Source organism: Lissotriton vulgaris, unplaced genomic scaffold (assembly GCF_964263255.1).
Source record: "Lissotriton vulgaris unplaced genomic scaffold, aLisVul1.2 SCAFFOLD_428, whole genome shotgun sequence".
NCBI lineage: Eukaryota > Metazoa > Chordata > Amphibia > Caudata > Salamandridae > Lissotriton > Lissotriton vulgaris.
The window spans coordinates 379,729-400,182 of record NW_028254502.1 but is presented as its reverse complement, the minus strand read 5'-3'; the positions used below and the strand labels follow the sequence as shown (position 1 = coordinate 400,182).

General features: G+C 44.8%; 1 protein-coding gene across 1 annotated transcript in view; it reads right to left on the bottom strand.

Moving 5' to 3' along the window:
* The window catches only part of LOC147659516 (transmembrane protease serine 9-like), a 680,763-nt gene that overhangs the window by 349,610 nt on the left and 310,699 nt on the right, over window positions 1-20,454 (bottom strand). Inside the window, exon 6 of the mRNA XM_086951678.1 lies at window positions 9,296-9,601. Within this exon, the coding sequence (XP_086807804.1) occupies window positions 9,296-9,601 (306 nt within the window). The remainder of the gene's footprint in view (window positions 1-9,295; window positions 9,602-20,454) is intronic.

The window sequence follows — 20,454 nt, the reverse complement described above, 5'->3', positions numbered from 1 at the left end:
CAGTTTAAAGGTTGAATAGCCACGTCTTTAAAGCTTTCCTAAAAGACAGCAGTTGATTTTCTTTCTTAATCTGCACTGGCAGTGTACTCCAAAGTCGGGTTGTACTGACCAGAAAGCTCCCCCCCCCACCAAGCAGACTTTTTTAACCTAGGAACGACCAGGTTATAGGAATGTGCTGAACGGAGCTGGCAGGCAGGCACGTCCCGCTGCAAGTTCTTTTTAAAATACACTGGCCCCGCCTCGTGAGTGGCCTTAAACACAATGCAGAGCACGTTGAATTTTAGCTGCGTGTTTACTGGCAGTCAATGTAGCTTTTTGAGCGCCATGGAGACTGATTTGTGTTTTGGGATATTTAGCAATAGCCGTGCTGCAGAGTTTTGCATAGTCTGCAATTTATTGAGGGAGTGTTTACGAAGATTCATAAAGAGACCGTTGCAGTAGTCAGGGCTGGACAATGCAAGCGCTGAAACCTCTAATTTCTTCAGATCAACTGGAATGGGTGGCAGGATCCTTCTTAAATTTTTTTAAGTATAAAAGGAGACGGAAGTGACCGGTTTGACATGCCCTTCAAAGGAGAGCCTCGAGACAAAAGTCACCCCTAAGTTCTTTACCTTCTCTTTAGGACAAGGAACCAGACCTGAAATTGTGGAGCCCAGAAGTTGGTGTTTTTGCCAAAAAGTGACACTTCAGTCTTGCTGGCATTTAACTTCAAACTATTCGTGGACATCCAGTCCCCCACCTGGCGAAGACGTGTGGAACTGGGCTGCAGTTTCGGCAGGCGAGCCTGTCACTGAAACCACAATCTGGGTATCATCTGCGTATGATATAGCGGAGAAACCCAGAGATCGAATGAATCTAGCTAGTGGGACAACATAAATGTCGAACAGGGTGGGGCTTAATGACGAGTCCTGTGGGACCCCACATGGCAGCGTGAAATTCAGCGACTTGTACTCAGCGAGAGCCACAAACAGTTCCCGCCCTGACAGGAAAGATTTTAGAAGAGACAGCGCTTTACCTCTAATACCAATACCCTCCAGAACTTGCAATAGTTTCTGGTGGTTAACCCTGTCAAATGCTGCAGAGAGGTCAAGCAGCACAAGTGCTGCATTGCCTCCTGCATAAACGGTCTGCCTAATCATTTCAGAGGCAAAAATCAGCACCAGTTCCGTACTGTGCTGCTTTCTGAATCCATACTGAGAATTATCTAGGCACTCATGCTTTTCCAGCTAATCAGAGAGAACCACATTCATGGCTTTTTCCACCATCTTAGTGGGCAGTGGAGTCTGGAAATTGGTAGATAATTGTTACGGTCTGCTCCATCCAAATGACCTTTCTTTAGGAGAGGGAGAACAGACGCCAATTTCCAATTAGTTGAAAAGATTCCGGAAAGAAACATTTCATTAAAAATGCAAGTCAAGTGTGAGGCAAGAACCTCTGGCACAAGCTGGAAGATTTTGGGTGGACAGGGATCAAGGAGGGACCCGGATTTGGTGGACATCATGAGTCTGATGACTTTTTCCGTTGTTAATAGGGGAAAGGAGAGAAGTTTATGCTGAACACCCCTCTCGGCGGATTCCGGAGAGGTTTCTATTTCCGGCAACACCGCACCAGGAGTCCCTGAAGGCAATGACATCCCGGGGTCAGTACTCTGTGAGAACCCCCTATAGACCGATTTCACTTTATCCTGAAAGAACGTGGCTAGAGAGTTGCAGAATGTTTTGTTCAAAGGTAAAATGGTCTCTTCAGGTCATTTGGCTAGCTTTTTCACTGTAGAAAAAAGTTTCTTCGATGAATTTTTTGCGGTTAGTATGGCTTTGGTAAAGTAAGATGCTTTCTCCTTAAGCACTAACTTTTTGTAGTCAAGGAAGAGTTGTTTATAGACCAACTTGCTATTAGTCTCGTTGGCTAGTCTCCATTTCCTCTCCAAACTGCGACACTTTTGTCTTTCTAGTCTGAGTTGTTCTGAGAACCAAGGTTCAGACTGCCTTGATCTGTGGCAAATGGAGGATTTGAGCAGAAGCACCAGATCTATGGAGTTCTTCAGCCACACGCAGCCCTTTGCGTGAAAGGGGCGTTACATGGGTGTTGCTGTGGGTGTTCCCACGCAACACCCATGGAACAAGACACATTTCCAGATTTAAGAAGAATCGTATACCTGAAAATTCGTTAGAATGCTATGGCACCCTAGGGGTGGCAGAGCAAGGCGCAGCAAGGAGAAATTGTTTAATTTCCCCTCGTTTTTTACCTCTTTCAAAGCCTGCTGCATTTTACAGCCCGCATTGAAAGAGGAAAATGGCTGTAGTGATTGTTTTCTTGCTGGAAGGTATACCTTCCTGCACGAAAACAATCTCCCCTTGACACAGGCATTCTTGCACCATGGTGCAAGGGTGCCTGCGCATGGCAGCTGTTTGTGCGCCAGTACAGGGAAGAGCACAGGAATGCAACATATTATTGTAAATATGTCACATTCCTGTGCTCTGAAAGTGACTCAGTGCGGCGCAGCCAAATGGCTTGCGGAATGCACTGAGTCACTTTCTTGTAAATCTGCCCCTCGGTGTCTATGGGTCTAAACAAGGTTTGCAGTTTAATAGGAAATTGAAGTTGTGATGGCAAGCATGATAAAGATTTCATATGCAAAGAATAATGCAAGTTTGTTCACAAAGGAGACATTGGCAGAAGCAGCAGTGCTGGTGAGCAGTGTACTTGGCAGTGGTAGGCAGTACTTGGCACCGGTTAACAGCTTTGAACATTGAAGGGCGATGAATTTGGCAGTGGTGGACAGTAACACTAAGCTTAGCAATAGTGAGGAGTGCAGGCTTCAAAGGTGGAAAGTGCACATCTCTCAGAACAGGTGAGTAGGGGAACACCTGCATATAGGAAGTTTGCTAGAAGTGGTCATGGTGAACAGGACCCTATTGTCAACTAATGTTAAAAAGCCTTTCCTGCCCGGGAGTCTTGAGACAATCTCAGACACACAAAGACTTCTGGGACTTGTATTTTTATGTTAGTCATCAACTCGGGCTATATGACTATAGTGGTGTTGAAACAGGCGTTAGTAAGATATAAGTATTAATATGAGCCAGTGGGAACAATGGCAAGGTATCCTCACCCTCTTAGTGCCATTGACACTGTCCAGGCTTTGCCCTGTGCTGTTTGTCATGCTACACGCATCAGATGTGCGACATAACACGAGCTTATGGACAGCACAGGGAGGTTACAAAAACGTTTAAACTGAAACGCCTTGGTCCCAATAGGCTTAAAATAAAAGAGTTAAACGTGTAGCGGAAACCTGGCAATATCCTTTTCTGGTCGAATTTACTGCCACAATCAAAAACTGCATCCTCCAACCATCCTTCTCATTACAATTTACAAGCATTTTATGATCTAAAACGAACATTAATTTTGCAAGTTTCTGGAGCCCCCAGTGATTTGGTGCGACTTGCAATTGAAAGACTATGGGGCAAAACCGATGCAACACGCAATTCTACACTTGCGCCACCACGGATGCGTCACATTTACAATGGGGCGCACCGTGGCGCAGGGATATACAGATGTGTATCGCATCTGATGGCGAAAGGGCGGCGCATTGCTGGAGTTGTGTCGCAAGCGCTTCAGGGACCCCATACCTAACATGCTGCGCCACTCCTTACGCCTGCTTCAAACAGGCGTAAGGTTTTGTCACAGCAGCCTCTGAAAAGTGACTCCGTGAAATCTTGTAGATTTCACTGCGTCATTTTTATGAGGCTTTTTCCGACAAAACGCCAACCCGCATACATTAAACCTGTCGCAGGTTTAATGTGGCGCAGATCTTTACAACGTGACGCATCTCCCTAGATGCGTCACGTTGTTAATAAGTCACAACGTGGCGCATGGTTTATGCCGCCGCTGCATCACAGAAGTGACGCAACGGCTTCACAAATGTGTCGCAAGGGGCTTGTAAATATGCCCCTATATATTTGACAAGACCCTTTCAAATCATTCAATTATTAAAGACACATCACACTGTAGCACTTTACAGTGTTTGGCAACTTTTAGAAGGTATTAAGAGGAGCTCTAACTTAGCCCCCATTTTCCTTACAGCTTAGTGGCTCTGGGGACTTCTATACTTTTTTTCGGAATACAGCTGGGGTTGACATTTGTCCACCCTACTCCATCCTCGCTTCTGATAAGCCTTGGGGCAATTTTACGAAAAACATGTCAGCGCTAGAGGAGCTCCTATTCTCAGACATACTGCACTGTTTTGCGGAAGTGCAGCATGTTCATGAAGTGAGAATGTGAGAGGGGGCTGTAAATGAAAAGTGCCCCTTGGACATGTGCTATCCATGGAGTCCAGCATAACCAACCCTCCCACCCATGCTCCTATGGTGCCGTCAGTACACAGGCCTCGGAAAAAACAGCCCAACTGGGAAACACATAACTTTGTCTCTGTACATCATTTTTGTTGCAGGAAAAGCAGCGTTTCCAGTCTTCACTGCTGTTGCTGGGGGGTCAACGCCCCTGCGTCCTGAATGGGAGAGAGTGGAAAAGTGCCATATCTATTAAGACATGGTGCTCTTCAGTTCCCTCCCTGCGCTGGTGGACTTCAGACTTCAATGCAGACACCCTTGCATCATGGTACAAGAGTGCCTTCATTATGAGCAGGATTGTTTTTGTGCAGGAAGGAATACCTTCTTGCACAAAACCAAGATTTAACCCACTCCATGCTGAGGAAAGGTTCCATCCTCGCACCCAACCACAGGTGAAGCTCTGATGGTCACCCGTGGGTTCCCCATCTACGGGCCCCCACCAGGGATTGCAGCAGAAGCGCTTCCACTGCCACCGACCCCTCCCATTCGTGATCACGGCACGCCCTCCTCAAATGCTGCTGTGATGCATTCCTAGCCATTTGCTTCCAGCGTGTCTTCGGAAGAGGAAGTCATTTCGATTAGTCCTTCTCCAGGGGGTTTGTTGGCGGAAAACAGACATAGGGGAAATAAAGATTTTTTCCTTTCCCCCTGCGTACGTTTAGAGTGGATTCCTGCACCACTATTGCAGTGAGTGCCGCAATCGTGGAGCAGAAATCCACCCACCGGACCACCAGGGATTTTGTTTGTGTTGGGGAGAGATCACTTGGACAAGGGCCGCTCCCTAAGGGGCACTAAATATATAGTAACACAAGAAGGGTACAAAGTTCCCCGATGGGACTGTGAAATTAGGAATGTGCGTTTAGCGTAGAGGACAGTAAAAAGGGAGGGGGAATTCCCTTTTTGGAACTAAAACCCTCACACACCCAGCAAGCTAGGTGTCATGCTTCATCATATGGGTTCTGCTCCTCGTCAGACTGGCGCTGCAATGTCTGACGGGCACCCGTAAAGGGGCTCTTTATCGGAGATCTTTTGTTCCAGCCATATGGTGCATGCGTTTGAGAGGGCAAGTGAAAGTGTAGTCGTGAAGTGGTGGTGAGTTAAAAAAGGTGGGTCAGTCCACAGGGAACTTTATTAGCGTGGCTGTCTCCCTTGGTTAAAACGTTGGGAGGGGAGATACGTGCTGGGAAGGTTCACAGCAAAATATCTACAACCCTCTGATCACGTCAACATGTTTCTTGCAATCATAGCAATTCTTCAGGACCTAAGTGCTCAGTACTACACAGTGAATAATAAATTACAACCTTATATCTTGAGGTCAGTAAACAAGCAGGCCGGCTGGTCCTGCCTTTAGTGATGCAACCCTAAGAATTTCCCTAAGGTGCCCCGCAATCTGCTCCTGTGGGACCTGAACCTTTGAGTAAGATACTCAAGCGGTGTGCGGTCTCTGCCTGCAACACCTACCCCCACACAGTATCCTGTCGGTACCTGGAGCGACTGGTATATCCATGTTTCAGTCACCCTGGGGGCTAGATTGGTCATGCTTTTCAGCCGATCTGCCTCCCAGCGGGGTTGAAACTCAAAAGAACATTAGGGATATTTTTATATGCGCAAATTAAGGGGAGCAAGGTTTGCCCCCTTGGGTGAGAATTTCTTTAGTTATTCCATCCGCCCCCCACCTCCCCCAAACTACAGATCAGCAATTTTTAGACCGTTCTGCCCTCTGGGTGGATGGAAGCCCACTAAAACACCAGGGATTTTTTTGCTGTTATTAGAGCAATCTCTTGGGCAAGGGTCACTTCCCTTGGGGGTGAGTTTATTTGGTTATTCAACCCCCTCCCACCAGAAAGCAAATCAGCCATTTTAGGCCCATCTGCTCTTTGGAGGGTGAAAGCCCACGAAACCACCAGGGATTTTTTTGTTCAAGGGTAACTCTCCTTGGGGAGCATTTATTCGGAACTTTACATCACACAAATGTGAGAATTTTATTTTTAGGCAGAGTTTGAGGTTTTCAAGGGATCCTAAGTAAAAAAAAAGACGTGGTAAGAGACACGCAAGTCAGGCCACCCTGGATACCATAAGGTGTCCTGTTTTAAAAAATGTACAGTTTGGCTAGGTTTCCATAGGTGCTGGCTGAGCTAGGGTCCAAAATCTAGAGCTACCCACATTGGAAAAAAAGGCTGTTTTTTTTGGTGGAAAAATGCGATCCGTCCATGTGTTTTGGGCTGTTTATTTTTGTGGGCACTAGGCCTACCCACACAAGTGAGGTACCATTATTATCTGTAAACCTGGGGTGATCTCGGGTATACATAAGTTTGTGGCTCCCTGCAGATTCCAGAACTTGCAATCACAGCAATGTGAGGAAAATGTGTTAGTTTAGTCAAAGTTTGAGGTTTCTAAGGGATTCTGGGTAAGAAACTTGATAAGAATCATGCAAGTTAGCCCACACTGGAGACCCCTAGATTTAAAAAAAATGTACAGGTTGGCTAGGTTTTCGTGGGTCCTACCTGAGCTAGGGAAAAAAATCTAGAGCTACCCTCATTGGAAAAAAGGCCCTTTTTTTGGTGGGAAAATATGATCCGTCCATGTTGTGTTTTCTGCCTTTTCCTGTCATGGGCACTCTTCCAATCCACACACGTGAGGTACCATTTTTATCGGATGACTCTGGGGAATTTAGGGTGAATGGATATGTGTGGCTTCCAGCAGATTCCAGAATTTTCCATCACAGAAAACTGAGGAACATTTTTTTTTGGTCAAAGTTTCAGGTTTACAAGGGATTCTGGGTAAAAGGCCATGGTGAAAGCCATGCAAGTCAGCCAAACCCTGGATACCCCATTTTGTCTCTTTCACAAATGTGCAGGTTTCAATAGATACCGGCTGAGCTAGGGTCTATAATCTAGAGCTACTCATTACAGAAAAAAAGGCTCAGTTTTCGGGGGAAAATTTTGAATTGTCCATGTTGCATTTTGGGCTGTTTTGTGTCGTGGGCACTAGGTCCACCCACACATGTGATGTACCATTTTAATCAGAAGACTTAGGGGAATACTAGGTGGAAGGAAATTTGTGATTCCCTTCAGTTTCTAGAACATTTAATCACAGAAATGTGAGCAAAATGTGTTTTGTTTGGCAAACTTTGAGGTTTGCAAGGGATTCTGGGTAACAGAACCTGGTGAGAGTCACACAAGTCAACCCATCTTGGATTTCCCCCAGGTGTTTTGGTGTAAATAATGTACAGGTTTGCTAGCTTTCCCTCTGTGCCAACTGAGCTTGGGCCCAAAATCCACAGCTAGGCACATTGCAAAAAATGGGTCCGTTTTCAGTGGAAAAACGTGATGTATCCATGTTGCATTTTGGGACAATTCCTGTCACAGACACTAGGCCTACACACAAAAGTGACATACCATTTTCATTAGGAGACTTTGAAATGCACAGAATAGCAGAGTAAGTGTTATTACCAACTGTCTTTCTCTGCATTTGTGCCTTCCAAATATTAGACAGTGTGTAAAAAATAAGTAATTTTGAGAAATGTCCTGCAATTCACATGCTAGTATGGGTGCCCACAAATTAAGGGGTGTGCAAATAACCACTACTTCTAAACTCCATATCTTGTGCCCATTTCGGAAACAGATAGGTTTTCTTGATACCTATTTTTCCCTCTTTATATTTTAAGCAAGTAATTGCTGTATACCCGATACTCAATGAAAAATCATTACAAGGTGAACCACAGTTATTGGCTCGGGTACCTCAGCTTCTTGGAGAACCTACAAGTTCTATATATCCCTGCACCCAGAAAGTCCAGCGGACATACCAGTATATTGCTTTTAAAAAATGTGGCAAGGTTAGAATAAGTTACAGATGAAAACTTAAACGCAAATAGCTGGCTTTGTTTTCAGAAATATATAGCTTTCCGGGATCCACCATTGGTTTCACACTCATTTGTACCACTAACTGGAAGGAGGTTGAAAGCACATAGAGTGGGAAAATTGGACTATGTCTCAATATACTGCCAAAACTGTATTGAAAAGAATAACTTTCTGATGTAAGTCTGCCTGTTCCTGAAAGCTATTATGATGGTGATTTTAGCACCACAAACCCTTCGTTGATGGCATTTGCAGGAACAAAAATAAACGCATTTTTCCGCAGCACCTATTTCCCCCAAAAACCAAAATGCTGCTGTATTTTGACTAATTTCTCGGTCCCCTCCTTTTATGTGTGCTGCATTCACAAAGAAGAGGATGTAATGAGAAGAAATAAAGATATTTCTCATAGTTACTCTTCGCTGGGGGAAGGCGTAGCATTTTGGCGCATTCCCATGTTCACTAGCTTTAGTAAATCTGGGAATGCAACACAATCCATGTGTGGATGTAGGGGAATGCCAATACTTCACCAATGGAACATCCTTCTAATTCAAGGTAACACAATACAGCGCTTTGTGCTATGTTACTCTACTTTGTATTTAGTAAACTACGCATAGTGTCTTTGCATGGCTTAGTAAACATCAAAAATGATTTTGCGTTTGCGGCAGTGTTCAAAAGTGATGCTCCAATACTGAAAATCATAATAAATTTTCCCCATTGTGTCTTTAATGTTGTTGGGTATAGATTTGAAATGTATTCACTCCACCAAGTATGCATTTGTAAACCATATTTAGGACATACTATTTACGTCAGACGATATTCTGACTACAATATTCTGGTACGAAACCATTAGTAGCAGTGTACTGTAAGTTAAGCCAAACTTAACCTATAGAACTGAAAGTTCACAAAAGAAAAGAGAATTAAGGATATCAGCTTTATGGAAGAGCCAAACCACAGGAGAGCAAAGGATATATTTCAAATGATGCTGAAAACAATTGCTTACTGGATCTCATATGTGTGTGCTGCACAGTAAATCAAAAAAGCTCATCTTCCAGCTCCAGTTGAATCTAATTTTGTAAAACGGTATGAAATTACCTGAGCAGAAAACACCGGCATTAATTTGAAAACGACAGGTATTAATGCCACCCTCTTTGTGTGGACAGTCCCACAGGTGGGATTCATTTCCTGTACAGTTCACATAGTCCAGGAAGGTGGCTCCACTGCCTTGACCGTAGTACGCTTGTGTAAAATCCCTGATTGCTGATCCACATCCAAGTTGCCGGCACACGACATCTGCATCTTTCAGATCCCAGTTGTTCGAACAGACTGATCCCCAACTTCCTCTCTGGTAAATCTCCACACGACCTGAGCACCTGTCTTTACCATTCACAAGACGTATGTCTAAAAAGAAAAAAAATCATGTTATAATCAGAGATCATGCACCTCCTACCTTGCTGCCTTCATAGTTTTTTACCCTGCTTCCCTGACTCCATCTATACCTAATGTCTGCTTCTAACATTTCCCTTTGGAACTACAATGTTTTGACTCCATTCCACCTGATGACCAGGACTTTGCCCTCACTGATACATACTCATGGCCACTGGAATTAACTAAATCCTTGGCTGTGGTTTTTTCTTGGTAAAAAAAAACATGCTTCTAGGAAAAGAATCAAAAGCTACTAATAACACTTCACATGGAGTTCAATAGAGTTCAGGAGAATTTGCAAATGTAAATTACCCTCAGGGGTGTTAAAGACTCTAACTGATTTAGTGGGGGGAATGCTCTGTAAACTGTAGAAGCTAAAAACCCCAACCATTTAAATGTAGTCAAGAATGGAGGAAAAAAGGATTCATTCTTGGTCAGGAAAATAATTTTTAGAGTATGCCAGTTCGCACTATTTACTTTATAAACTTTATAAACAACTTACATTGTTATTATGGTCTCTTTCAGTTTTTTTTTAATTTTCGAAAACATTTATTAAAGGCAAGAAGCATTAACCACAGCATAATACCTACATCCCTGAGTTGGCCGGCATTGCAATGTAACATTTTAGGAATCACTTAGGACAGAGAAGGAATACACTGAAAGCCACCTACAACCACAATGGGCCGGCCGCGTCAATTGCGACAAGGAGCACTAGCATCAGTAGATAGTCTTGAATCATTTAGCTTCAAAACAACAACAACAAACGATAAAAGAACTGTACCACTATTATGCTTTCTGGTGGTGGAACATGCCTATTTGTGTTGAAGCATTCTGATCATTGAGGTATGGAGTGGTAGTACATGGTGACCCAATGTCTTCCTTAAACATTGTGTTTCGGCCAGTGTAGGGTTCCTCTCGCATCAGTTCCCATCTCTAATTTGGGATCCTTCTTCATTGGTGCGGGGGTGACAGCTGTGTCTGTGGTGGGTCCCAAAAAGTATGTTTGGAGGGGGGCCCATATATCTCGCAGACAGGAGAAGGGGGTAGGAATTCTGCATAAGTGTGTAATTGCTCTTGGCAGTAGATAAGGTCTTGTAGCCAATCTTTAAATTTGGGCGCCCTTCCCCATCTGCAAGCAATCCTTCTTTTAGTGAGAAGGAGTGGTAAGTAGGTGTATCTTCGTATTTTGGCAGCCAGTGGTTCTGTGTATCCTAGAAGTGTGGTTAGGGGGTAATCAGGAATGTGCAAGCCAGTCATGTGGTCCAATGCTGCTAGTACCTCTGTCCAGAAACTACGAATAGGTGGACAGTCCCAGGCTATGTGTCTAAAATCCACTGCTTCACTCCCGCAGCGATCACATCGGTAATTATCATGAAGGCGTTGTCGGTGTAATCGCGCATGTGTGTAGTAAAGGCGATGAATATATATTTATAGTGAATGATACAAAATTTGCTGCTAGCAGAAATGTCTCCCGTTTGTCTGCAACAGAAGGACCACTGATCGTCCGTAAGCAAACATCCCAGTTTTTCCTCCCATCTACCCCTGGCAAGGCGGGGGTCTTATATTCTGTCCTTCTGTACTGTACGATATAGTAGGAAAACCACGTGTGTGGGAGCCGTTTGTTGTAGTAGGGCATGTAAGGGGGACATGATGGGGGGCTCTTGTGGAAAGCAGGGTGTGAGGGCTTTCACAGCGTGATGCAGCCTAACGTAATAAAACCGCTCTAATGGGGTAGGATTTGTGGAGCCTAAAAATTATTCGCAGGTGCAGAACTTGCCCCCAATGTATAGTTGTCCCCAGGGTTGGATGGACAATTCACTAAGGAGCCGGCGACAGCCGCCTTCTTGTCTAACTGGGAGATCTTGTCTTCTGGAAATAGGAAGGAGGGGGGGAGTATAGTAGGGCGCATTGTATTAGATTAGCTAGGCCGTGCCAGGCGCTAGTAGTGCACTGTACAGTAGTGGATGCGAAGTGCTGCAGGACTCCAGGGGTGCTCAAGTAGGCATTGCACGGAGTAGGGCCATATATCCATCCTCAATCGCAAGGTGAGGCATGTAAGGGGGGGTGTATCCAGTATGAGGCAAAAGGAGCTTGAGCACAGAAGAAGTATAGCTCTAGATCTGGTATTTCGAATCCGCCCTCGCAAAAGGGTCGTGTGAGAGTGTCCCATCTCAACCTGGATTGTATCCCTCCCCAAGTGGGTCGTGTGAGCTGAGTTTTTACAGTTGAGAAAAAGTGTCAGCTGGAGGCATAAGGGATGTTAATGAATAGGTAAAGTAGCTTGGGCAATACTACCATTTTTATAAGAGCTGCTCTGCCGGCCAGGGATAGGGTTAACGCAATCTATCTTGTAATTGTTTCAGTTAATAGATCCAGTGCAAGACCATAGTTGGCACTCATCAGCTCCTCCCGATTACTGGAGATGACTATACTGAGGTAGGTAAGTGTATCATCGCAACATGTCAGGGGATAGTCAGGGGTGAAGCGCAGGGTGGAGTCGGCGAGGGGATATATCTGAGATTCACACCAATTGATGTTGACCCCAGAGAGACGACCAAAGAGAATAAAAATTCGGAGAATTGGGTTCAGACTTTCATCCGGGTTCCGTAAATAAAGGGTGAGGTCGTCCACATATAGGGAGATTAGCATTTGTCTTTCGGGATAGATGAGGGCGTGGTCTCAAAACCATTGGCGGACCTTAGCAGCGAGAGGTTCAATAGCCAGGGCAAATAAAAGGGGAGAGAGGGGGCACCCTTGCCCAGTGCCTCTCGCTATTGTGAAGGGGGATGATTGTGTGTCATTGACCATCACTGTGGCCCACAGGCCAGTGTATAGCAGGGTTATCCAGGCCAGGAATGGGGGAGTAAAGCCCATAAGATGCAATACAAAGGCAAGATAATCCCATTCCAGGAAATCAAACACCTTGGTGGCGTTTAGGAAAATGGCAGCAGCATTCATGTCTGGGTCAATATACTGAAGGATCGCAAATAGGGTACGCAGATGGTGGGATGTGCTTCTGCTTGGCACAAACCCTGATTGGTCAGGGAGGACCAATACAGGCATAAGGGGGCTGATGCGATCCGCAATTAGTTTGGCTAGAATCTTGGTGTCGACATTGATGAGGGACAGGGGCCTGTAGGAGTCGCATTGCGTAGTTGGTTTTCCCGGTTTTGTTAAGGAGATAATGAGAGCTTCGCGCATAGTTCGGGGCAGAATACCTGATTCACGGGCTTCTTCAAAGACATGGCACAGCACGGGAAGGAGCAGGTGTCAGAATGTCTCGTAAAATTCAGCCGGGTGGCCGTCCGACCCCGGGGCTTTGCCACATTGTAGTTGCATTATAGCGGATATAATCTCCTCGTCTTCGTGATGTGCAAGGAGGAATACTCTCTGGCCGTCTCCCAGCCAGGCAATGGCTGTGTCTTCAAAAAAGGGTATAAAGTCTACAGTTGCAGACACCATGTATGGTGACCTTAAAGGCCTCCCAAACCGTAGCATAGTGCAGCACTGAGTTGTCATTTCGGGGGAAGAAGTCTGTTATTTCTTGCTCTACTTCCTCCTTGAAAATGGGGTCTAGTAGTGTCTGTGGGGCGAGCTGCCAGGAGATGTAAGGTGAGTTTTTCATGGGGCAGTGTGAAGGTGAGGAGGACAGGTGTGTGGTCCAAATATGTGTGTGAGAGATGAGATGAGTATGACATCCAGGTTGCTAACTCTTTAGTGAGAAGCCATCCATTTATGACCGACCAGGAGGAGTGGGCAGTAGAATAGCAGGATGCTTCTTGCGCTTGCGGGTGAAGAGTGCGCCAGGCATCTACGAGGTCGTGCTCATCTACGATGTTTTTTAAGTGTGTGATGTGCGTTAGAGTAGTGGTGAGGTTGCAGGAGTGATCTGTCCATTGTAGGGTTTAATGTGACATTAAAAACTTCCCCAATACCAGATGCGTGGAACCAATATCCAGTATTTTGCCCCAAATGATCAGGAAAAACTCTAACATCATCAGTGTTAGGTCCATAGCAAGAGACAAGGGTGATGGATTGAGCGGAGAGTCGTCCCAATAGGATACTGTAGCGGCCTTTTGCGTCTCCATAAGATTCAATGGGGGTGTAGGGGAGTGTGCATTTTACAAGGATAAGTATACCTCATTTATATGAGGAGTAGGACGAAAAGCATCTGCTGGCTGGCCAGCGCGTTGCAAATACAATGGGTGCAGTGGGAGTGAGGTGTGTTTCCTGGAGCATAGTGCAGTGAATATTGTGGCGGTCCAAATAGGATAAGATATGGTGACGTTTGCGGGGGTCTCCCAATCCTCACATGTTCCAAGTCAGGACGTTATAATTGAGGAAGCTAGGACAGGACTCCATATTATGTGTGCCAATTACTCATTGTGGAGCATGTGTGTGGTATATTCGGGATTATCAACGTAGGCATGTGTGTGCAAAGTGGTGTGATAAAAAGTGGTATTAAACATTTCTCATGTCCTCCCTCCTCCCACAGCAGCAGCCCAAACCCGCCGTGACATTTCCCTCACCCTCCCCGTAGATTCCCTGTTCCACTTTCCCAACAGGCGATAGTGGGACCAACATTTTAACCAGTTCAAAACAAGTCAGTGTAGGGTTCACTTGACCGGGTGGCAGAAAGAGGGCGTCCATTCACCCCTTGTTCCAACAAGGCTGCTCGGGGGTAAGAGTGGTGCTCTCTTCCAGTCCGTATCAGATGGGAGCCACCAGCAGCACAGGATGCGGCTGAGATCAATACGAGGTGCATAAGCCATAATGTAGTGTGAAGGGAGTTGTGGAAGGATTTCTCCATCATGGCGTGTGTCTTGTGAAGATGGAGATATTTCCCGTAGTTCAGGATGCAGTTGTCACTCTATGTCTGACATCGCTCCTTCTTCTTGGGAGTGCCTGGAGGGGGATGAACGGTTCGTCGCTGTCTTCGGGAGAGTTTTTAGGAAATCATAGACGTGCTGATGATTCGTGAATAAGTGCTGTTTCCCCAGGTGGGTGATATTAAGACGCTCAGAAAAGAGCATGGCGTACTCGATGTTCATTTGCTGAAGTTTTTCTTTCACAGGAAGGAATTTTCTATGACCTTCTGGGTGAAATCTGAATATATTGATACTTCAGTGCCGTCGAATAGTACCTGTTCTCTGGCGAGTCGAAGGGCAGCGTCACGGTCCCGGTAATTGAGAACCCTCGCAATAATAGGGCGGGGAGGAGCTCCAGGTACTGGATGGGGGGCCAGCGAGCGGTATGCCCTTTCAACAATGAACATCAGTGAGAAATCCTCCTTGCCAAAGGAGGCCACAAGCATACGTTCTACAAAGTCCTCCATTTTACCCGTGGCGGTGGATTCTGGTACTCCCAACATTTGCAAATTGTTGCGCCTAGAGCGCGATTCTAAGTCTTCGTTTTTTGCGGCTATTAGCTTCAGAATTTTTTCCATGTCCAGCGTTTTGGTGATGGTGGTAGCGGAGGCATCGTCGAAGTCAGAAATACGCTTCTCAGTTTCCTTCAGCCTCTCTTCATGTTGGTCACTTTTGTGCGCTAAATGGTCAATACGCGCGTTCATAGTGTCCATTTTTGTTTCTATGGAAGTTACACTAGATTGTATAGCGAGGTGGAGGGCTTTCAGGTCATCTGTAGATGTGGGTTGTTCATAGGTTGTGGATTGCTCATCCTCCATTTCCGTCTGGGATTTTGAAGACTTCCGAGCTTCGAAGTTTAGTTTGGGCTGTTTTGCTTCAGCATTGCCCATGGCGAGGTGGTAGTTGCACAGGGGCGGCTGGAAATGTGAGGTTGTAGTGGTGTAATGGCATTGGTGGATCTGCACGGTGCCCTCTTTCATGCCAGCGAAGTTTAATAGCGCATTTGTGTGGCGGTCCAGGGGGTCGCAGTCACCAAAATATATAGGAGTCAGATCGCCACACACTGAATTATTCTCTGCAGGCAGACACGCTGGAAAAAGGGTGTTCGATGATAGGGGCGGAGTGGCGAGTCCCACAGGGGTTATTATGATGCGACTGCCACTGTGAGGGTCGCATCAGCTATATTTAACATTGTGGCAGGAGCTGCTAGCTGCAGCACCCACCACAATGTTAAAAATGCACTGTTGACATTTCACTGCACTACTTGGCAGGCACCGCGTCATGGTGCAGGGAAATGCACACACCAACTGCTCCTGCACAAAGGGGGCCCGCAACGGGACCCCAAAGAACATCCCTGCCAGCCTTTCCATGGCGAGGGAACTGCCATGGAAAGGATGGCAGGGATCCAGCATCCAGATCTGGCGGGCGGTGCCTGCTAGGCACGCCACCATTCTGTGAATGTAGGGCGGGTACGACAGGCAATAGAAATGATTGCCTCTGTCGGACCCATGGTGGTCGGGCTTTCCGTCTGCCAGCACACTGCCCGCCATCACAATCTGGCAGGTGGTGAATGGCCTTACGATGGCGGTAAACCCACCACCGACAGCCTGCCGTTGGCGGGTTCACCACCATATTAATGAGGCACGGAATGTGGTTCCTAACTGCCAATTCATACCACCCTATGCCTAAACACTGCTTTTCATTGCCTTTCCGTTCAAGTTTTATTTCTAAATCCTCTACAGAAAAAGTACCCTCACTTTCATGACTAAAATGGCATTGTGAATGCTCACTCTGAAAACTCTTTAGATTCTCCTTTGAGATTTGTATTACGTTATGGTATATTTCTGCGTCACAATTGATGGAGCATGATTTTTGTAAATAAAATCTGCTCAGAGAAAATCCACTCATGCGTGTATTTTAATAAATTACTAACGTGTGTAAAAAACCAAAGTATACTAAAACGTGTAGATTCTGAAAGTATGACCAAGAAAAATATTCAGAAATGCAGCTAATTTTAAAGTCAGAATAATACATACAGTACAGTACAGATGACATTAAGAGAGGATTATTAATTAAAGAATGAGAGAGACATTATTATCCAGTTTCCTGAACTGCATATATAAACAACTGCAACCACAAGAAAAATCTACTATTCTTTGTGAAAGTTATCTAGGCCCTAGAAAATGACCTTTCTCTCTCCTCTTTCCTGTGCTAAATTATGTAGGCATCAGCAAATGTATTAGTTAGGGGATGTGCTAACGTGCTCCATTCTTCTTTCTATTCTTTTCTGTCCTAGGAAAGAAATACAATCACATCCTTAGACTGCGGAGAATAGTATAATTCTTTCCTGTCTAGGGTAGGTTTAAAATGAAACTATTGCTTTGTTTATTTGAAAATGAAACTGTAGTTTTCCTTTTCCTCTCTTGGAAGCTATACAATTTTTAGACAAAAACTGTTTAGCGAAATTTGTAAAGTTATTGTGATGAGATTTTACCTCCCCTAGTCATTGTCCAAAGGAAAATCTTGTAGGATTTAGAAGAGAAACATTTACTGTAACAACTTTGCTATTTGAGTATAAAGATGCTGGTGATGATCATCGGATTGCTCACATTCTGGTGAAGTGTCCTGCATTCGTGGTATACTGTATGCTCTGCTGAATCCTGATCGCTCTGGCTGGCAATCTTGATTTACAAAGAAATCTTCTTTTAGACCTTGCACATCATCAGCTGGTGATGCTGCCTGTACTATTCTCCTACGGCTGTGGAGCTAGTTTTCCCAACTAATTTCACGCTGTGCATTAGTTTTGGTCTTACTGACAGGTATCAGAACTGTGATATTTGATGTTTTCTTTTCCTCTCTCCCTCCTCTATACTTTACCTGATTTGTTTGATGGGTTTGAGTCATTCAACTTGTAATACTTGTGATGCATTTTAACCTGTAGCTCTGAGATTTAAGAAAACTTATGAATTGTATTTGTGTCTGACCATTCATATTACTGAAATAACAAAGAAAAGATAAAAGAAAGATTAATGTCTGTCCTTATTTCATGAGTTATGAATTATTTCTAAGTTATCATTGATGAATATTGTTTATGAAGTATAGCTGTTTCTTCATTACAGGTCCTCATGAGGGAATAGCTCTCTAATTTTCTCTACTTAGTCCCTTTTAGCTCTACCAAAGATCAATCGAAGGACCTTTGATATTGTTATAAGAAATAATAATGATTTATGGGCCCATCATTAGAGTTACGTTTCCATATTATAAAGGTTGGTGTGGGATATACATGATTATAAGAACCCCCAGCGCTTCCGCTGTGACAGTGTTTGGTAGTTGCATCAGATGGTTAGTTTAGACTAAAATACTAGGTGGAGAACAGAGGAGTTTTGGACTGGACAGAATTAACAGTTTCAAGATATATGTTGAGTTAGTACTTTAATGTCACGTTGAAGTTTGTTGAATCTCAATGGAAGAAAAGGTAACAGGTCCGTCGTAGGCCTAAGACCCCGGGATAAGCCCAAGGGTTGTCTTAGGGTGGCATACACTAAGCATTTTGTGCATTGTCTGCTGGAAACACAGTACTAGGCGGTCGTTGAACTGAAATTATTGTAAAGGGAACTTTATTGAATGAAGCAGTGGAGAGTTATTTGGGTCACTTCAGAAAGCAAAACTGGGGAATTCCCGAGAATTTTCCACTTGTAAGAAAGCATAATCGCACTGGTCGAGATTGTGCTGAAGTTTAAAGAATTTCTTATAATACATGAAAAACTTTCGAATTTCCTTTAGTGGAGGAGACAAGTTGTGTTAATGTATTTTGTTTTGTTTGTTAAATACTTTAAAGACATTGACACTGATTTTGTAAAGGAAGGGTCAGTAGAAGGAGTGATACTGATTTATCAGTGAGCTGGTGTGTTCAGTTGGTGAGAAAACATCACTGAGGTGCTGCGTTGCTATAGGTTAGTTGTTGTGAGTCGCGCTGGGATTGGACTAACGTAAACAACATTGATTGGAAGAGAACATAACAGGGAAGAGATTCATTAAGATTTGCGTAGACTAGATTTAATTACTAATAATTACTCGTAGCTAGTAAAGGAAATGAAGAAAATAAAAATTGTAAAGACTTTGGGGGATATTCTCAAGAATGTGTGATAACCATCGCAAATATAGCTTAACGCAACTTTGCATATCGCAGTCTATTGCGGGAAAACAACGCTGTGTTAACGTAGCATTCTCAACCTGGAAGGCACCACGCGATAGTCCCACGATATCGCGTCAAATGACCGCATTAAAATTAACGCAAAATTGCAAAAATGCGAAACATGAACACAAATAAAGTTGGGATGTGGCCAACTGCGATATAAAAATCTGCGATAACCAGCAACAGGCAGTTCCCACGCGTCATGCGGGAAAATGCAATATAAAAGCTGAACAAGAAAAACACACCATAAACAAAATAAACTGCGTAGCAACATGGATGCACCCGGAACGAGTGCCCAGTCAACGCAAACCCCACAAGCCCCAGAGACCACCAGCAAGGAATCTCGGGGAAGGCCAAGAGGAAGAGGAAGACTGGGTACAGTCCGCATGACAACCATATTGTCGTCACGGAGGTGACAGAGCACCAACAACAACTGTCAGCTGCCTCCACCGTGTCATTGGCAACACAGACGAGAAAATGACTTTCCATTGTGAATGCAGTCGGAGTGTCGAGGAGGCCAAGATGCGCTGGCACGATGTGAAAAGCCAAACCAAGCAGAAACTCGCTGCCAACAGGAAGGCAGCAACGGCGAATAGAGGTGGGAGTCCTGCGCCACAGGAGGAGCTGGAGCAAATGGTGGCCACAGTCATCAGTGTGGAGACGGTGCCAGGAGTCGGGAGTTCGGACACTGCTCGACATAACCTGACACAACATCAACAGGGTGAGTAACGAACATGGACTGGGAAGATGGGCACAATGGCACACATGCACAATGACGTGTAGCACACCGCACACCCACAATGCCAAAGTTGTGAGTTTCATGATTGTGGAGTTGAGGTGTGTGGTGTGTTCATTTGATACTTGCCAACGAGCAGTGCCATCCTGGAAGTGCTGGTTGATGTTGGACTGTCGGAAGATGAGGGAATCATGCACACTGCCTTGGTAGTTAACTACGACATTGGTGAAGGCTCACCAGTGGTCCACTATTGCCTGCACATTGATGGAATGTGTGTGCTTTCTGTTTGCGGTAATTGTGTGCAGTGTTGGCATGGGTCACAAGTAGGACATGTATGCGGTCAATTGCCTACAACACGTGCGTGAATCCAGCTATGACGTATAGTCCTTGCTTGGTCTCCAGCTGTTCCTGCGCATTGTAGGGGATGTATAGGTACTGGGGTCCAAATAACAATTGAGGAAGTGTAGAGGTAGTGGTGATAGAATCACCCTCCAAAAAGATATGAAAAAACAATGAGATTCTATCAATGTGAAGTGATCGAAATATTTTTATGTACATTTTCAACTTTGCAGTGAAGGGAAATGGGAGCGGCTCTCTTCGCGAGTGGCAGAAAGAGAGCACTATGTGTTTTTAAAATGCCCCTCACACACTAAGAATCCCTTAGTGTCATGCTTCATCATAGGGGTCTTCCCGTCCCTCTACGGGGCGGGGTGTGCTACGAGCTACGCGGGAGCACTGATATTAATGACGATAGGCTATGTGTGGTGTAGGACAGTGATAAGTGATAGGGGTGTAGGGACCTAAATACGTTAATGTAAAAAAAAATTAAATTCCCCTGGCTAATGGAAAAAATTGATTTAATGACTTGGGAACAGTAAAAAGGGGTTTGAGAGGTAGAACAGAATACGTTAACTACCTAGTCGACATGACATGTTTTGTAAGCAGTCCCCTACTGCTTACTCATCAGGACCTCTGATGGTCCCTACCAGTGATACTAGTAGCAAAAATCGGCTACTTGGTTAGGCTTCTG